The sequence below is a fragment of the Pelophylax lessonae genome, assembly GCF_965119305.1.
Source record: "Pelophylax lessonae genome assembly, chromosome: 7".
Classification (NCBI taxonomy): Eukaryota; Metazoa; Chordata; class Amphibia; order Anura; family Ranidae; genus Pelophylax; species Pelophylax lessonae.
This window is the reverse complement of record NC_138774.1, coordinates 234,051,343-234,071,779: the sequence shown is the minus strand read 5'-3', so window position 1 is coordinate 234,071,779 and position 20,437 is coordinate 234,051,343. Positions and strand designations below refer to the sequence as shown.

The window sequence follows — 20,437 nt, the reverse complement described above, 5'->3', positions numbered from 1 at the left end:
GCTGCCTTACAAACTTGTAAAACAGAGGCCAGATGGTGAAAAACCCAAGAGGCACTCACGCTCTAGTAGAATGCGCCTTCACAGGGAAAGGAGGAACCTGACCCTTGAGTGAATAAGCCTGAACAACCGTCTCCCTGATCCATCTCGAAATGGTCGCAGTGGATGCAACCAAATCTTTGCGAGGACTGTCCGGAAGGACAAAGAGAGAGAACGACCTCCTGACGGACTCAGTAACCGTCAGATAAACCCTTATCGCCTGAACCACATCCAGAGAGTGCAAAGCAACTTCCTTGTGATGCTTAGACTTAGGATATAAGGAAGGCTACACAATGTCTTCATTCAGGTGAAAATCCGACACCACCTTAGGAAGAAAGGACAGATTAGGTCGGAGGACCACTTATCCCTGTGGACCACCAAATAAGGCGAACGACAGGACAACACCGCCAACTCAGACTCTGTGGGCAGAAGTGATAGCCACTAGGAAGGCAACCTTCAGCGACAAAAAGCAGAGAAATCTCCCTAATATTCTCAAAAGGAGGCTTTTGAAGCACCGACAATACCAGATTAAGATCCCACGGCTGTAACGGGGATCTCCTTGAAGGGGGCCAGATGACACACCCCCTGACCTAAAGTGCGAATCAAACAAGTAGCCAACCGATGCTGGAAGTAAATAGCCAAGGCTGAAACCTGGCCCTTGATAGTACCCAACGCCAAGCGCTGTTTAACCCCATTTTTTTTTTTTTTTAAAAGGCCAAAACCCTAGCTATAGAAAACAAGCAAGGGTGTGGCTGCAGCGAATCACCCCAAGAAATGTACGATTCCCACGCTCGATGATAGATCTTCCTAGATGTCGACCTCCTGGCCTTCAAAAGGATAGGAATCACCAAATCAGAAAGACCTCTATCCCTCAACACCTTGCTTTCAACAGCCAAGCTGTTAAAGCCAGCAACCGTAAAGCAGGATGCAAGATCGGTCCTTGAGATAGTAAATCTTCCCGCAAAAGGAAGATGCCATGGGAGGATCCACGACCATTTTTCCCAGCTCTGCGTACCAAGACCGCCGAGACCAGTCTGGTGCCACCAGAACAACCGGAATGCCTTCAATCGCCAACCTTCAAAGAAACCTTGGCAGGAGAATGAGTGTAGGGAAGGCATAGATCAGGCAAAACTGACTCCAAGGAGCCACCAGAGTGTTTGTGGCATTGGCCAGAGGATTCCGAGAGCTGGTCACAAACCTCTGAACTTTCCTGTTGAGGCGAGACACAAACAGATCCACGTCTGGGGACCCCCACCTGACACACAGGATGCGAAACATCTCCGGATGCAGGGACCACTCCCCCTGATCCAACACCTAACAGCTCAGGTAATCCGCTTGCCAATTCTCCACACCCAGGTCGTGGACTGCTGAAAGAGCCGGAAAACATTGTGTTCCGCCCATGTCAGAATCTCTGCCACCTCCTAGACCACCAGGGCACTCCTGGTGCCCCCTTGATGATTGATGTAAGCCATGGCATTGTCCGACTGGACCCGAACCGGAGAGCCGTGTAGCCGACTCGTCCAGTGAAGCAGGCAGAGCTTGATCGCTCTCAGCTCCAGAATATTGATCAGCAAGGAAGACTCTTCCGACGCCCAAGTCCCCTGAGCACAGATCTTCCCCAGCACTCCACATCCGTGGTGACCACCGTCCAAAACAGGCAGGAAGGACTTGCCATAGCACAGGACAGGTGACTGGATGCACTAAGAGAGCCGACTTTGTGGGATGGTTCAACCAAATCTTCTGGTCCAATGACTGGTTCCATTGTGACAGAATCTCTTTCTGCAGCTGTCTTGTGTGAGACTGAGCAAACGGGACTGCTTCGAAGGTCGAGAACATCAGACCCAGGGCCTTCATGCAAGCCAGCGAGGACTGATAGGCCTCCATCAGCAATTGGACTGCAACTTAAGCTTATGCAAGGGAAGTAGGACCCTAGCCAGAGCAGAGTCAAGGATCAGCCCCAAATAGGTGATCCGCACAGATGGAGTCAGGGCAGATGTGGTGACATTGATCCCAAAGTCCTGAAGGGTCCAAATTGTCATGGAGATGTTTTCCAGCAGATCCGAATGGGAAACTGCTCGCAACAGGAGATCTTCCAGATACCCCACAATGGAGATATCTCGTCATAGCCACAAGGCCAGCAAAGGGGCTAGGACCTTGGTAAAAACTCTGGAAAGAGATACCATGGACCGGGTGGGCTCCGCTCCGGGCAGACTGCCTCCCACCTGAAGTGGGGGCGCTGCCAGCCAAGGGGTATGCTGTGACTCAGGGCGTTCCAGGTCGTTTCGTCCCAGCGAGGCATCCGCTCGCAGGCCTGTCCCCCTCCGGACAAGGGGGCACCGTCGTGGCTAGACCTAGTTCGGAACTATAACCTGCTCATGCTCGTAGGCCAGATTAGGGGGACCATAAGGATCCAGATTATCCGGTACGAAGACCCAGCCGGCATTGTTGCTTGTAGATCACCAGGAAATTCTTCCCTGAACACCAACTAGCAAGGGAGTTTCGAAAACTAAAAAAATATTCTAAAAATAAAAATATAAACGAGACCAGAGTCCCAGCAGGAACCCTAGGTCTACTCTTTCTCTAGGCAGAAAAACTGATGTGCTGGGTTGTGCAGTGGGGTTTATGCCGGGAGGGACAGTCCCCTGGGCATGTGTATTCAAATTTTCCTGCCTAGACTACTCCTGTTGGGAGAAGCATAAACCCACTCAGCTGATGGAGAGGAGGCTGCGTCTGTCGATGGACGGTAGAGAAAGTTTGTTTAAAGTGGAACTTTAGTCAGAAAATGAAGTCCTGCTAGATCCCTTTTGCAGGTTTAGTTATGTAAAACATTAAAAATAAGTGCCTACATTGTTTAACATCCAGTAATACACTCTCACCTTGCCCTGGACATGCTCAGTTGCTATATTTAGGCACTGCCAAATTTGTAGAGGCCAATCTACTGTACAATAGGCATGTAACGATATTACCGCTATCGCGGTATCGCGGTGTTTTGCATGGCCCGATACCGTCGTGGTGAGTGTACGGTATGGGCCGCCTTCTTTCTATGTGTCTCGTCGGCTCGGCGGCTCCTGTCTTACTATGCTGTGCTGCTTGCTTACTGGCCGAGCCGAGGCGAGCGGCTGCCAGTTGGTTAGAGCAGTGTGGTGGGCGGGCTTGTGGGGCGGAGCCAGCGCATGAGAGCGCCGAGCGGCGGACTCGGCGGAGCAGAGCCAGCTTCCCTGAATCCCTGGCAGCCAGGCAGTGGTGTACCACGGCAAGACAGACACCGGACCGCCGGTGAGTGAAAGTAATTAAAAAAAACAATGCACACTGACCCCACTCAAGTCATCATTCATGATGACATGCAATTGCATTCATTGTACTAGTAGAATAAGAACAGTGCTAAGAAGAGAAGAGGTATCAGGTCACAGGTGCCGTGCTAGTGGGGAGTGGACAAGAGCATGAGGCCCAAAATGTGGTGTCACTGTCTTCTCATCTTAGAGAGAAGGGACTGTAATGTATATATTACAAAAGTGATTTTTTATGTGGCTCAGGCTTACTGGCTTTGCTTTCACATATTTGCAAACTTATTTCTTCAATGAAGAAATAAGATGCAAATATGTGAAAGCATTAAGCCAGTAAGCCTGAGCCACATAAAAAATCACTTTTGTAATATATACATTACAGTCCCTTCTCTCTAAGATGAGAAGACAGTGACACCACATTTTGGGCCTCATGCTCTTGTCCACTCCCCCACTAGCATGGCACCTGTGACCTCTTCTCTTCTTAGCACTGTTCTTCTCAATGTACAGTGAGTAAGTATAATAGTCCTGCAGGCCTCATTGATGATGATCCCTGCCCTCAGGCTGGATGTTCTCTCACTCTGGGCTGTCTGCTGGGGCGTGGGCGACTCTGCAAAGTAAAAGTACTACTACTTTAACTAGGTGGGGCATTCTTCTCACTGACCATCAATGATGTTAGGGGCATTTTTGTCTGACACACAACTGTTGAGGGGGTCACTGAAGGCCCATAAAGGACAGAGAGAAGCCATTACACTCAAGCAATCTTTCAGTGAACTCAGCACATTTTTTATTTGCTGCTGCCTGCCTGGTGATGTTGGAGACAGTGCCACATGCTGTTTCTGCCTATTAATCCATGAGAGTGTGGTCATGGTCAGGCATGGTGGTGATCTCTCTGGTGAGCTTTTTGGCCATACCGTAACCCTAACCCAACCCCAGCAGTGCCAGCACTTGTCAATTATCACTTATCACTCAGACAATGACATATGGTGGTCCTATCAGCACGGATCCTCTACAGAGTGTGCTGTGCGGTTTAACTTTAATAGAGACTTTTTGATGACATTGATTTGATTAGACAGCACTTTGTTTGCACCTTTAGGAGGTTTATCCTTCTATTGCGCTAGCGCTACTAAAGTAGAAATACCTTTGGACATCTATACTATAATATTATACTAGTATATATTTTTACATTGGAATTAAATTGGAAGTAGCAGCATATCTTGATTTTATTGTATATTGCATCCTGCCAGTGCAGAGGATCGCATTACCTACTGAGAGGTTTTATTCTGTGTTATTATTTATTTATTTAAGGATTGCACGCTGCACGCTGTCCAGTCCACAAGCTCACAGTCAGCAAGCCAGCATGGCCGAGGCCGAGGCCGACAGCAATACAAGTTGTAAGGATGAAAACAACAACCCCGAATTAAAATTTGAGATTGTGCCAGCCCCTGCAGCTTTTAAATCAGATGTCTGGAAACATTTTGGTTTCGCTGCGTCAAAAAACGCAAAAGGAGAGAAGGTGGTGGACAGACAATGGACTATGTGCAAGCACTGCCACAGTAAACTGCGATACAACACAGGAAACACAAGCAACATGCGAAGTCATCTGACGACCCATCATCCCGAAAAGTTTGCGGATTCTTCTCTCACAAAAAAAGTCCTGCCCGGCGGTCAAAAAACCCTGAAGGAGGCATTTTCAACAACTATGCCAATGCCACACAACAGCGCAAGGGCTCAAGAAATCACGAGGTACATCGCGGAATACATAGCGTGTGATTTACGTCCCTTTAGTGCAGTAGATGGCAAAGGATTTAAAAGGTTAGTGGCCAAGCTTGAGCCGAGGTATCAAATGCCATCGCGGGCTCATTTTAGTCAAACTGTGTTCCCTGCTCTTTACCGTGAGACAAAAGAACGTGTCATGTTGAACCTTAAACAGTCTGAGTGCATTGCTATTACCACTGATGGATGGACTTCCAGAGCGACTCACAGTTACATCACTATTACGGCACATGTTTTGACGAGTGAATGGGAAATGCAGAGTTACGTTTTACAAACTAGACAGCTTAGCGAATCACACACTGGCGTAAACATAGCCGAAGTCCTTAAATCTGCAGTCAAAGAGTGGGGGCTGGACAAGATTGGAACAAGGATCGCTGTTGTTACTGACAACGCAAGCAACATGCGAGTAGCAGTAAAGGAAGCCGAACTGTCCCCTCACATACGGTGCTTTGCGCACACACTAAACCTGGCCTCCCAAGCAGGTTTAAAGATCAACGCAATGAGCCGCCTCCTCGGTAGAGTCAGACGTGTAGCAAGTTTTTTTCACCGCAGTTCTACAGCCACAGCCGTGCTGACCACCAAACAAAAACTACTCAATCTCCCTGTACATAAACTCATTATTGATGTAGTGACAAGATGGAATAGCTCTCTGGACATGGTGGAGCGCTACCTTGAACAGCAACAAGCTGTTGCTGCAGCCCTACTGAGTGATGAACTGAGACACAAGTCACGTGAAATTGACACTTTGGACACATCTGACATTGCAAATGCAGAGGATCTTGTGAAGATTCTTTTACCAATAAAAAAGGCCACAACTGTTCTCTGTGATGAGTTGCAACCAACAATATCTCTCATTTCACCACTAAAACAAATGATTCAAGACAGCATGGCCACAGATAATCATGACTCAAATTTCATTGCTCAGATGAAGGTAGCCATTCTGAAGGATCTTACTGACAGATACCAAGGAGAGGATGAAAAGTTCATGCAGGAGAGCAGTGCTTTGGATCCACGCTTTCGGACCTTGCAACATCTAGGCAGTGGAGAGAGAGAGGACGTCTTTGAAAGAATAAAGTTCAAAGCATCACAGATGGAACAACAGGTAAAAAATGTTAACGCTGTGCCATAGAGAAAATTGAGAGAAATACAATAAAATGCTGATATAATGTCTTTTTATCATTTATGAACCAGGACCAAGATGATGTGCTGCCCAGTAGCCCACATCCAGCACCAGCAGATCTGGACGACAGCAGCACGAGCTATGTGCCTCCTCTTAAGAAGCATGCCCTTGAGGACCTCCTTGGCTCTTCTTTTAGCAGTAATCAAGTCACAGGTGGAATTCAGGCAGAAGTTGACTCTTACTGCAAAGAAGCATTAGTTTCTCTGTCTGCTTGCCCTCTTAAGTGGTGGAGAGACAATGCAGGGCGGTATCCTATTCTGTCTTCATTAGCAAAGACCTACCTGTGTATACCCGCTACCTCAGTGCCCAGTGAAAGGGTATTTTCAACAGCAGGGGATATTGTAAATGCCCAGAGGTCTCTTCTTCTCCCTTGCAATGTAGATCTTTTGATTTTTCTAAAGAAAAACTTGAACATTAGCTAAAGGATAGTTCAGTGTTTTTCAGAAGGCTTTTTGCCAGACAGTTTAAAGATTTTTTTACTGTTCTAATCTTTTTTCTAAAGGCTGCCTTTATATTTGCCTTGCACATTTCCTGACTTACTTGATCTTTGTTTGCACTTAAAGGGAATTGCCTAATGTTTGTTTACTAGTTTACAATTGTTCTAGCTGCTTCTTAATTACTATATGAGAATATATTGATGTTCAATCCTGACTACAACTTGCACTTTAAGCAAGCAGTCACTATATGTGATCAGTGTTACTGTTTTACTGTTTTATGTTGTCAATAGATCCATAAATGCAACAATAAATTGCCTGTTGACTGGCAAAAGCAGAATAAATGTCGGTATTTTTTCGCTATTATCATTACAAACACTATCGTGAGCTATTTAACAATACCGTGAGCTTTTCCACAATATCGCAATAAATATCGTACCGTGAGGTCAATATCGAAATTGTATCGTACCGTGAGATTTTGATATCGTTACATCCCTACTGTACAACCAAGGAAGCTGATATATTAGTCTCGGTTTGATCTGCAGTTGCCATGGTGCTGGATATGTGATTAGTTAGGACACCAAATATACGATGGTTTGACAGTTTGAGGACCCAAGCAAATGTGATTTGAAATGTGACACAAGCAAAGCAAAAGTTTTTGGAAATTGTAAATCAATGGATTTAGTTCCGCTTTATGATTTACTGCTGTTCAGGGTCTCCAGCAAAAGAACAGGAACAATGCTGGAAGCAATTTACAGAACACACTAACTTGGGTAGCATAATTATGTGGAATGTATGTTCCTTGCTAAAAAACATTTATCAAGTTGTTATGGGTAAAGTTCCGTTTTAAGCTCTGCTTTGATTGCTCCAAGGTTAGAAGAGCCTTCACTCGGGCGTCTAAAGGCTTTAAGACAGAAGAGAACACAATGTCTTGGTTGGGATCAAGCCAAAACCCCCCTAGGCAAAAAACACAGCCGTAACACTATCTTTTCAAAGTGGAGCACCAGGACGATCCCTTAAAAGCGAATTCTAAAACTTAGCGAGTCAAAGTAGTAGAAACCAAAAAAAAAAAAAATCTTTCGAATCAGGAATAAAGGAATATCCTGAATGGGTTAAAATGGAGATGTCTGCAAAACAATGTACTAAGTTGAGGTTCCACAGAGTCAGTGTCTTAACTGATGCAACAATGCGCGTAATGCTTTGCACAAAGACCTGCACCAAAGAGTGTGAGGCAATTAGTCTCGATCATACTCTGTGCCAGCCTCTGATGTACTTCAGACTGGAAAAGGTCCAGTGGGCAACGAAGGCATACTCCCTTTCTTAGTGAACTTGCTCTCCATAAGGTAGTGTGGAGAAAACATTTTTGGCAGAGCGAACACCTTGGAAGGATGAGCCCAGTACGCGTACAAAACATCCTTTAAATGAGGAAGTAAAGGGAAAGATTGATGATCTTGTGGCAGCTGCAAAAATCCAAATACTAATAGCTTTGGATTAGACAACCTAGAAAGTGGGAACTTTAAATTTGTTCAGACAACTTCTGGTACAACTCACAAAGCCATTTTGGATCTGAAAAAAAAAAAAAAAAACCCCACTTAGCCTGGGGTTTTTCATGAGCAGATTCCTTGAATGAGAATTCTTCTGGTTACAATATTATGGAGGGGGAGAGGAAATGTTTATGTTGACAGGACACAGGAGGTCCAAACCAGCAAGTACTCCAGAAAGCTGCTGTTGAACCCCAGGGAGAGATTAAAATTCCTTCCATACCCCAAATGACCTGAAAGAAGGTACCCCTGGAGGTAGCAGAGATGCCGGAGAGTGGAAAAGAGTCAGAGCCACTTAGAACAAACTGATCCCCAGGGGATACATTGTAAGGGGGGAGGTTCATGTTTCTCCCTAGCTACAGGTTTTTCAGACCAAGAAACCACTACATTGCTTCCTCTCTGTTGCATGCAAAACATGGCATGTTGAAGAATTACAGGGACTCTTGCGAATAATATAGTGGTCTGAGTCAGCTAAGGGGCACCAAATTGCAAGACCACCTGTGTGCTAGTACAAACTTTTTGTCAGGGCACCCTTATCTAGTCAGTTCCCTTCCTACCTCAACCAGAAAGGTCGTTGGTATACTTTGCTGAGACTAGTAGTCACCACAAGGTACTGCTGCGACCTGTAATTCTATGCTGGGAAGATCTGCTGCAACCTGTAGTCCCACAGAACTGTCTCCTCGGTCGTCTTGTCACAGTACCCAGGTGCATATAACACAAGATAGCCACCTCCCAAAAAACTCCACCCATGTGACAAATTCCCTGCCAAGCCTCACCCTGAGGCCTTGGTTTCACCAGAGCAGGAAAATGTACAGGGCGGGGAGAAGAGGCTACCTGGAACGCGCCTAAGCTCCGCCACTGCTATGGAGTGCTCAGAGGAGCCCCGGAGTTACTAGTGAACCAAAACAAAGTAAAAACGTGTAGTTTAACACTATTGTGAATTAAAGGGTCTCTGACCTAAATAACAATAAACTACACAGTGCCTTCAACCTGGGGAATAGGGTGGTTATCACTAGTCAAGGCACAGGTACCAGAATGGGGATTACCACAAGGTAGCCACCATTCCTGATGCTGGACCCCATGAAGGAACCAATCTTCACCCATCATGGTGGTCTTTTGAACCCTAACCTCTAGACCATATATTACTGCACAGGGTCCTGTGCTGACCGGTAACAGGCCATCCACGTGTCCAGTGCAGGGACCAGGTATCAATTCCCTGAGCAATGAAAAAGTCATAATACAAGTATCCAGCCAAGCCATAAAGGCAGTCTCTCCTAATTCCAGATGGTAACGTTGAGAAGCTATTTTTGTGCAGACTTGACCATTACCTAAGACACCAGCCTTGCCTAATAGGGAGGAGTTCAATCTGGGAGAGGACTCTTCCTGTCTCTCCCCCCCCCCCCCCCACCAAGTATCCAATCACATGAAGGTGGCAGCATAACCCCATGGTTATGAATATGAAGATGCTCTGTCCAACATAAAGTACAAGAAAACCTATTTACTAACACATTCGGTGTGTCACACAAACGAGGCAAAAAAAAAAAGAAAAAAAGATACACAAAAATCAAATGTTTGCTTACCTGACACACAATCATGCATGCTCTCAGCATCTAACACCTTACATTCTTCTGTCCACCGTGTAAGTGCAGTTGGAATACTGGATAGAGTGCCTGCAGGAGGGGGGGGGGGGGGAGGAGGAAAAAAAAAAAAAGTTTACTTGCCTTGAAAAAAAAATATACCAAGATGTCATACACATCACGTTGTTGAGCGCTTTTCAAAATAAATGAGCTTTTTTTTTTGCTTGAGTCACTAACCTGCCTGGCTGGTCGCTGTACTCTGGTCATGAAAGAAGTCATCCAGCAATTCATCATCAGAGCGAGCTATAATGTGAACGTCATCATTGCCAACAAGTAGACGTGCCCGGCCACGACTCTGAAGGGGAAGACTGCTGCTGAGCTGCAAGATGTCTGCAGCAGCTGAAGGGCCAAGCAACCTGCATTTCAGAAAAACGAATTAGCAAACCTGAAGCATCTACCCAATACAAAAAGTAAAGTAACATGCAAATAATTGTCCTTCTCTGTGTTCTATAAAAACACACACATTCACTAGAATCATTATGGTCAGATGCTAATTAACCTACCATGAATATTTAAGCTGTAGAACGACATCATGAGTACACTAATCCCATGAAGACAATGTCCGAGATTGGCACTAAAACCTGTACAACAGCCTTCCCCGCTATGCCAGTTTACAGCCCATAATAATATAATGAGCTGGAGACTTGTTTCCCAAGTGATAAACACAGGTATAACCTTCTTACAATTACAGGAAACACATTTAATTCAGATTTCAAACACACGTGACCAGTTTCCACAGAGTGCCGCCTCTTTTACCTTTGCAATATTAAAGGAGGGTTTGGTTGTCGGTTTCCAGGATAGTGAACATGTATCGTGTGGCCAGCATTGGCGGTAATCTGTCGAAGCGTACGTTGGCTTCTACCAATGCCTTGTGCTAAGCGATTTGTGGAATTCCCACTGCCTATTGTGAGAGATCCATGGTCTGCATGACGTACCATTAGAGGATGAGTGGCAGGAATGTTACCAGGTGAAGGAGGGATGTCAGCTAGAGGAGTAGAAGAAAAGCACGAGCCTGACATTACTATGAATCTTTGACTTCATAAACCGACTTCATAAAAAAAAACAAAAAAACAAATACTTACTGGCACTGGAGAACATGTTATCAAACTCTATGATGAGGTCATCTTCCCTGTCAAACCTCTCAAAGCGTACAAGAGGGGATGCGTTCATGTCAGGGTAATCCTCATCCAGCTCCATCTCTGAGCAGTCATCATCATCATCTTCATCTCCTTCCTCACCCTCTTCATCATCCTAAACAGTCCATGACATTCAGTTACCAAAATAATGGGGGAAAAAAAAAATCTGAAATCTATGATCAACAACAGATAAGGAGTCAAATGTACCTGATCATCTTCATCCTCCTCCTCCTCTTCCTCCTCCTCTTCCTGACTGTCATCTTCATCTTCATTACTGCCACTGCTATCCTCTTCTTGGGTGTGCTCCTCTTCATCTTCTGGGTCTAGGATGTTCATCGAGTCTGTTAGAGGGGATAAATGGAAAGTTATAATGCTGATGAAATCATAACCCTTTGTGATTTAATCACAGGTTGCAACACAACATATTACCAACAAACTGTTTCAAAGTGAAAAAAATGGTTTAATAATTGCACCTTTTTTTTTTTTTTTAAATCCAACTGCAAGGTTAAAAAAAACAGCACACTGCAACATGCAAAATAAGCCTGCCTTTTTGTCTTCATAAAAGAGCATTGGTCAGGCAAAGGCTACATTTTCTTGCACTCTGTGCACCACCAGAAATGGCAAGTGCCTAAACTAGAAGGGCAGACAGATTTGTGTCAGTTAGACAACTACAACTTTTATATTGGAGCAGATTTCCTGTAACTAGAAGGAGCAAAGCGCAAACAATGTACTCGTCATATGTATGCTGTGCAAGTAGCAGCAGTTTTGGACAAAAAAGACAAGATAGCAACTACTACTTAATACAGTACACTTTTTAACCAATTTATCATTTTTCTTTAAGCTAATAACAGTCAACTGATTTATCTAAACACTGCAGTTGATAGGCAGGGATAAAAAATAAAATCAACGCCTTACAAATAGAAAGCTTTTTAACAAAACTACTAATGCAGTACTGTTAAGGTTTTGCTAACCTTCCCTGTTGGCCTGGAGTGTGGAAGCCTGGCTCAAATTTGTGGGTGCTTCATCCATCAGCACATCCTCCTGCGACTCATCTTCAACACGACTTACTACAGAAAGAGAAAGCAGCAAATTAAGTTTTGAGATAGCTAATGCTTTAATGTTAAAGTTCAGATCAAACTTTAGAACTCGGCCTATGTTTAGTGTAGAACTCGGCCTATGTTTAGTGTGGTCTCAATCCCAGTTGGTTAGATTTCACTTTTCCTCCTTTCTTGCTGATGGCTAATAAAGGCAATATTTGTCAAAAGCTTTTTTTTCCTGATATGTGCCTACTGTACCATGTACTTGTATGAGAAAGTATACTATTCTCTTTGTGCACTAGCAAGAGCACACTGTGGTCAGTTCTCTAGCTGTGCTGGGAACTCCGTGTACTCTCATCAAACGACCAGACTTATCCTGACATGCCCCCCTGCTGCACAGCCATTCACTAGGAAGCTCAGTGTGCTGCTGCTTCTCCTCTCCCAACTCTTATGCAGCTGAGAACAGAGAAAATATGATCACTTCCAAAAAAGGGAGTAAAAAAGATTTTATATATATATATATATATATATATATATATATATATATATATATATATATATATATATATATATATATATATATATATATATATATATATATATATATATACACACACACACACACACACACACACACACACACACACACATATATACTACATATACATACAAACACACAGAAATGTTTTGCCTTTCATTTCTATTTTCAACTAAATGGGCTGTTTTACAAGGTGAACGTACTGTACAAATCACTTTAATTCTGCTCAACTAATATGTATAGAGGGCAACACATTTCTAATATGTATAGAGGGCAGCACCTGACAATTTATAAATGGTAAGATATTCACACAAAAATGTGGGACCCCTCATTTCTATGATTAAGCTATAGGACAAAATACCAAGTCAGAAAAATTAGTGCTCGTCCACAAGTGAAGAATTAAGGCAGTGCAGTAATTCAATCACCTAAAAACCAATGGGATGAAGTTCATAAGTCAACTTTCTTTTAGTCAATGCTTTGTGGAGCATAGAGGCTATCCCCATAGGGATGTATCCTCAATGAACGATAACCTCAATGAACGATAACCAATATAATAAACATTTAAAGCCAGTTTAACTAATGGCGCTTTTCCACTGCATGGAACCGAACGGTTCGGCTCGCTTTTGTGCTTTTCCACTGCTGGTACCGCATGGTACGGTGTAGGAACGGTTCGGTACGGCGGCGCTTTTCCACTGCATGGAACCGACCGGTACAGCTCTCTAAAACAGTACCACCTCGATTGTGGTTCCAAGAGGTACCATACCAGTACCATATCCCACAATCCTTTGCATGCAGTCACTACTACCCACTGATTGGTCAGAGAATCATTGTTATCCCACCCACTTAACATCAGTACTACTTTAGTGGAAAAGCAAACCATACCAAACCGTTCCAACACCGTACCATGTGGTACCAGCAGTGGAAAAGCAAACCGGGCCAAGCAGGGCCGAGTAGAGCCGAGCTGGTTCTTGCAGTGGAAAAGTGCCATAAGAAAATTGCAAGGGTGAATGTCAAAGTAGTATTTACACTGCAAAGTAATGAAGAAATTAATAAATGACTGAAAATTGGCAGTTACATGAAAAACACAGGTAGTTTACCTGCAGCACCATCTCTCTCCAGAAGTTCATCAATAAGATCTTCTAGTTCAGTCTCCACCTGAATTAAAATGAAATTACACAGGAAGTTATAGAAATTCACCCATGTCGACCAACCTCACTGCAGTGGCAGCTATGCTGGGAAATTTGCTCACCTGCATCTCCTGAGTGGTAAGAACTTCTGGCTGCCCTGCAATTACCACAGTGTCAGTCTCTGCCTCACCATCCATAATATCCCCATCTGTCACTTCAGCCTGGGCAACGTCCGGGTCCTCCTCCTGGGCTTCAGCACCAGTTTCACCTTGAAGAAAAATGATTAGGTTTAAACTGATAGAAAGACACTAACAAATGTTAGACAAAAATATAAAAATTCATGACTATTGCCAATCAGATTGGCCCCAATACTCAATACGCATGTCTCTTGTATTCAAAACTATATTAAATTACAGCAATAACTTAACAAGCAAAATCTGCCTAAAGTAGAATACAGAACAGGATATCTGTTTGACACTGATGCCTAAACAAAATCTCTCTTCACACGTTAGCTTGTTTTACCCAATAATGTACCATATACGTAAGAGAAACCTTGTTTTTATTGAAATGTCTAGATTTTAGTTTCATCTTTCTATTTTGCCTCTTCAGATCAGCAGTAGACCCCACTTCACAGTGTAACTTTAGCCTATGAAAATAAACTTGGAGGACAAGCAGGATTCTTCTTTATCGCTTACCAGCCTGTGCACCCTTGTACAGTAGGTTCACTGTACAAGCAGCTCACTGTACTAATTTGGCAATACAGAACCGGATTGAACTGAAATCATACCTACCCAGCCAATGATGGCGGCTGGCGATCGAGACAGTTTCCCTATGACCCTACATCACTTGAGCTGGGGGGGGTATTACATTTCCAGTTACACTTTAAACTGCACAGCAAACTTAACCAGTTCAGAGCATTTTTTTTTCAAATACATGCAAAAATCGTAGTTTTTGCAAATAAAATTTACACCACCAGAACATTATTTTCTGAAAGCAGAGGGCCTGTAGAATAAAAAGGAGATTGCTGCAAATTTATGTTTCACATTAATTTGCACAACTGTTTATTAAACGCAAATTTTCAGGAAAAAAATCTGGGGTCTTATTGACCCCAGATGTCTCCATAAAGAGGACCTGTCATGCCTTATTCCTATTACAAGGAATTTGTATGTTTCTTGTAATAGGAATAAAAGTGATTAAAAAAAAAAGGGGGGGGGGGGGGTCAGTGTGAAAATATAAAAATAAAATAAAAAAATTTTGAAGCGCCCTCGTGCTTTAAGGCAGGAGCATATGTAAACGGCATTCGCTGCGAACTTTAGAGCGAAAGCAATAATTGTAGCACTAGACCTCCTCTGTATCTCTAAACTTGTAACCTGTAAAAAAAATTTCAAGGCATAGTCAAAGGCATAGAAATGTTTAAATACTGAAGTTTGGCACCATTCCACGAGTGTACACAGTTTAACCACTTGCCGACTGCCCAACGCCGATCTACGTCCGCAGTCAGCCCCTCACAGGCAAAGTGACTTTGGGTCTACGTCACTAGCTTGTGAGGGTCTAGGGAGCGAGCGCGCGCCCCCGGAGGCGCGCTCCCGGAACCCCCCCCCCCCCCCCACCGCGTGTGACCAGCGGACCCGATGTCCGCCGGTCACTCGGCGATCGGCGGGGGAGAGGGAGAATGTCAGGCAGCTTGTGTAAACAAGCCACCTGTCATTCTCCTCGCTGTAAAGACACTGATCACACGGATCTAGTATGTAGATCCGTTGATCAGTGTCCTTACAGCTCAAGCCACAGCCAATCACAGTAGAAAGCACGCCCCTAGGGATACACACAGCCCCTCCCTCCCAAATAAAGTTAACCCCTTCACTACCAGTGTATTTTTACAGTAACAGTGCATATGTATAGCACTGATTACTGTAGAAATGTCACTGGTAACCCCAAAAGTATTACAAATGTCAGTCAAGGGTCCGATCTGTCCGCCCCAATGTCGCAGTACCGCAAAAAAAAAAAAAAAAAAAAAAAAAAAAATCGCAGATCGCCGCCATTACGCGTTAAAAAGAAAAACAACAAAAATGACTAAAATCTTTCCCTTTGTTAGTAAACGCGATAACTTTTGCGCAAACCAATCAAAATACGCTTTTTGCGATTTTTTTTTACCAAACATAGGTAGCATAAAACAAATTGGCCGAAAATGTTAAAAATTTTTGATTTTTACATTTTTTTTGGGAGGAATTTCATATAAAAAAAATGTGAAAAATATTGCTATTTTTGCAAAATTGACGCTCTTTTTTTGTTTACAGCGCGTGATCAAAAAAAAAAAAAAAAAATCGCACAGGTGATCAAATACCACCATTTTATACCACCAAAAGAAAGCTCTGTTTGTGGAAAAAAAAGGACGCCAAATTTGTTTAGGTACAGCGTCGCACGACCGCGCAATTGTCCGTTAAAGTCACGCAGTGCCGAATCGCAAAATACCCCCTGGTCGGAATGGGGGTAAAATCTTCCGGGGCTTAAGTGGTTAACCAGTTGCCAATCGCCCACCGAAGATATACTGCGGCAAGGTGGCTCGGCTGCGCAAACCGCCGTACCCATATGTCGGCCATGCACGGGGCTGGGGGGGGCCTGCCCGCGCTCCTGCGATGTTCTGATTCGGTTTAGAACCGATCAGTCTTTAGGTCCAGGACAATGGTTTTTGGCCTGTTGATCTGTTCCGGCCAATTGCAGAACATGCTGTGCCCGTGAAATGTAAACACAGGCACAGGAAATGATGCAATCTTCTCTCCTGGAGTCCTTTTTCGGTTCCAGCGTGAGAAGAGAGAATATCTACTGCAAGTACAGAAGCACTACACTGACACCAGTACACATAGGCACACATTTAACTCCCTGATCACCCCCCAGTTAACTCTCACTGCCTGTCAGTGTATATACAGTATACAGATCATTTACTGATCACTGTATTAGTGTCACTTGTGACTTTAGTCAGTGGTAGCCAGCCCCAGGATGGTTTAGGGTACCCCCAATATATACCGTAAGATTTACCCCCTAATCACCCCGTTAACCCTTTCACAGTGTACACTATATACAGTATACAGATTTATTGATCACTGTATTAGTGTCTCATGTGACTTCAGTAAAGTCTGAGAGACAGTAGTAGTTAGAGGAAGTCCAAGATAGGTGATATATGGTGGGTACCCTAAACCCAATAAAGATTCAACTTTGATCACCCCCAGTTAACCCCTTCATTGCCCTGTCACAGTGTCACGATCACACTGCTGATTTTCCCCAAGAATACACAGCACACTAAACCGCAGCATTAGGGTCAGGCCTGATCTGATCTCTGCGAGCACTAGCAGTTACAACTTTTGGTAGTGGTTCAAACAGTCCTTGACAACCAGGTGCTTTTTAACCTGAGAGTCATACTAGGTACCTATATTGGCCAAAATGTTCAAACAGAGGTACACTAGTGAAGAGGCCTAAACGATGCAGAGCATGAGAGATGAGAGCAATGGGGAAGCCTCACTGTCAGAATCAGACTTGGTATTCAAACCTGTAGACAGCAGCGGCACCCTGACAGATAGCTCTGACGACAGACTTATGATCCCTGCTAAGGTCAGGTGTACCCGACCCAGTTCTTCTGTTGCTGAGCTGCAACAACCGCAGGGTTCTCGTATGCAGCAGTGTCAATACTAGTGCCGCTCAACTTTCTGGTGAACTGGCAAGCACCAGCGGCCTAATACATCCTGGTCATTGTCAAATCAGCAAAGTAACACTTAGTGACGTGACGAGTCCCATAAGTGCAGTTCCAGCTGGTGCTGGAACCAACCACAGCCAAGGACTTCATCTTCTCCATGCTAGGTTGATGGGAGCATTACTTTGAGGAAAAGGGAGGCAAGATACGGTTTTAAGGAAAGACACATTCAACAGCTGATCCAGGAAGGAGATTTGTGTTTTTGCCTGTTTGCCTGTCCTATGAGAATAGGTGGACCACATTGTCTGGTGAGTTGCCATCCCCCTATTCATGTCACAAAGGTGGAGGATTTGCTGTGTGGTGATCCCATAACACACTGGTGACCCCAATTTGGTGGAGAGGATTGATGCGAGATTCTGCATAGAGATGGACGTTTTTTATGTGACAGGATTTATATAATTTTGAGACGTTCAGAAGGACTTTATTTTATCTTATGCGGAACATTTGTGTGAGCTATCTGCGCTACTAATAACGGAATTTTTGTAAAATTCCTTTCTCTGAGTCCTCCGACAGTCGCCGCCTCTCCATATCCGTCACAATGGGGTAATTGACCTTTGCTCCGTAGGAGTAGCTAGGCAACAGAATATGTCAATATTAAAGCTTTTAGCATATCCCACCCCCAGGGGGTGGTCCCCTCAGTCAATACCCTCCTGCTTCCTGTATCCATACCTCAGTTTCATTGTCTAGCTATCAAGACTATTGAGCAGGCATATGCTTTGAAGGGAAAAGTTCCCCCTATGCCTGTGAAGGCGCGCTCTACCAGAATTTGAAGACAGGCCAGTAGAGCACATACTGTCCTTCCTGATGTGCTTGCAAATCCTGATTGGGAGGCCACCACTTTTGCAGCGCCCGTACTTCCCCCATTAACTGGCCAACCCGGAATTAAGGTGGAAACGGCAGATTTTACTGCCCTTGGATTTTATGAGCTGTTTTCCACAGAAGAGCTTTACAGATCTATTGTAGACCAAAGAAATTTATATGCCGACCAGCTCATCGCCGCAAATCCAAATTTGACCCTTGCCAGAGAATTTGCATGGAAACGTATCACTGTTTCAGTATTTAAAACCTTTCTGGGCCTATCCCTCCTCATGGGCATTATTAAAAAGAGTACGTTGCGGTCAAATTGGTCCACTGACCAAATTCACCATATGCCCGTGTTCTCCGCTGCCATGTGCAGGACTAGAAACGAGCAAATCTTGCGGTTCATGCACTTCAGTGACAATGAACTCTGTTGACCCGGAATATGACCGGCTCCACAAAATTTGGTCCTTCGTAAACTACCTCAACCAGAAGATTGCAGCCTTGTATACGTCTGAACAGCCTTGTATACGTCTGAACAAGCTGTCTGTTGACTGATTACCTTATTTTCTGGCTGCCTTGCTTTCAAACTATTTCTCCCCAGCAAGCGTTCCAGATATGGGGTCAAGATGTATAAGCTCTGTAACAGAGCAACAGGCTTTACATGTAGTTTTGCAAGGGAAAATATAGCAATGTGGAGCCCCCCAAAAGCCCAGACTACAAAGGGAGCAGTGGCAAGATTGTTCGTGATTTGGTGTCACCCTTATTTGGAAAGGGGTACCATTTATACACGGACAATTGTTACCCAAGCGTGCCACTTTTTAGTCACCTTTTTATTGCTGCATGTGGCACCGTGTGACCTAATAGCCAGGGCTTCCCCCCAACAGCTTGTAGATTCCTGACTTAGAGGGGGGGGGGGGGGGGGGGGAGCGAGCCTGCTTGAAGTGTAATAAATTGCTTGCAGTGAAGTGGAGGGACATGCAGAATGTTCTCATTCTGTCCTCCATTCACGCAGAGACGACAGTCCAAATTGCAACTGCAACTGGTGTTAAGAAGCCCCTCTGTGTCCGCGAATACAACCTAAACATGGGGGGGGGTGGACTTCAATGACCAGATGATGGTGCCGTACCCAAAAGCTGGTACAAAAAAGTGTCTGTATACAAATTCCAATTGGCTCTGCTGAACGCCTATGTGCTATACAAAGAATCAGAAAAAGTGAATCCTTCCTAAAATTCCAGGAAGAGATAATCACAGCCCTTTTGTATCCAGAAGGTGCTGTGGCCCAAATTCACAGAAAGGCAACGCAGCACCCACCGCAGAGAAAGGAACCTTACGTGAGCAGAAAGGTATCCTCTGGGCAACAGAAAAGCTCAACTGGAGCAACAACCCAGGAAAGCAAATAAACAAGGGGGAAAACAACCCCAACAGCGAGGGCCCTGTAAAACTAGGGACCCCTTAAAGTGGAGTTCCGGGCACAGAAGTAATTTTTTAACAAACATACCCCCGGGACAGTCAGGGTTAGCACATTCCACAATGGCTAGCCTCTGATCTGTCCCAGTTCGCACTTACCTTTTAGAAGAAATACTTACTTATAAAATTTCTTCCACAGCGTTTCCATCTCTCTTGTGGGCAGCTGAAGCCGGCGCGGTCCTCTTCTGTGTCTTCTTCCGCATCTTCTTGTCCCAGAATGCGCCTGCACCGGCCCCTCCCGTCACTTCCGGTGCGGCGCCGCAGTCCTTCACAGCTTCTGGGCCTGCCCAGAAGCTGTTTAGCAGGGGGATGCGGCGTCGCCCGGAAGTGACGAGCGGGGCCGGTGCCGTCGCATTGATTCCTGGGAGCAATGACGTTCAGCTCCCAGGAATCATCACGAGACAGAAAGTGACAGCGGAGCCGCGGCGCTGAGGGAGGAAGTACCCTGAGGTGAGTATTTACGATCGTCAATTACAAGGTGAGTTTTTAAAAAAAAAAAAAAAAAAACCTAACTATCCAATTCCTTTTCAGGTTATGCTGAACAAGCAGACGGGCACAAAAAAAAAAAAATCGATTTTGTGCCCGGAACTCCGCTTTAAGGCACTGCCGCACACAGAAAGGAAGCATCTGCCGATGCCAGAACATCAAGTTTGTAGAATTTTGAAAAGGAGTGCACAGACGACCAAGTCGCAGCCTTGCACACC

General features: G+C 44.6%; 1 protein-coding gene across 1 annotated transcript in view; it reads right to left on the bottom strand.

Moving 5' to 3' along the window:
- HUWE1 (HECT, UBA and WWE domain containing E3 ubiquitin protein ligase 1) overlaps positions 1 to 20,437 on the bottom strand; it is a 484,118-nt gene that overhangs the window by 165,857 nt on the left and 297,824 nt on the right. The window contains exons 49-56 of the mRNA XM_082264230.1: positions 13,846 to 13,991; positions 13,694 to 13,751; positions 11,993 to 12,088; positions 11,229 to 11,362; positions 10,968 to 11,136; positions 10,642 to 10,870; positions 10,063 to 10,241; positions 9,829 to 9,918 (exon numbers count right to left, since the gene is read on the bottom strand). Coding sequence (XP_082120356.1) covers positions 9,829 to 9,918; positions 10,063 to 10,241; positions 10,642 to 10,870; positions 10,968 to 11,136; positions 11,229 to 11,362; positions 11,993 to 12,088; positions 13,694 to 13,751; positions 13,846 to 13,991 — 1,101 coding nt within the window. The remainder of the gene's footprint in view (positions 1 to 9,828; positions 9,919 to 10,062; positions 10,242 to 10,641; positions 10,871 to 10,967; positions 11,137 to 11,228; positions 11,363 to 11,992; positions 12,089 to 13,693; positions 13,752 to 13,845; positions 13,992 to 20,437) is intronic.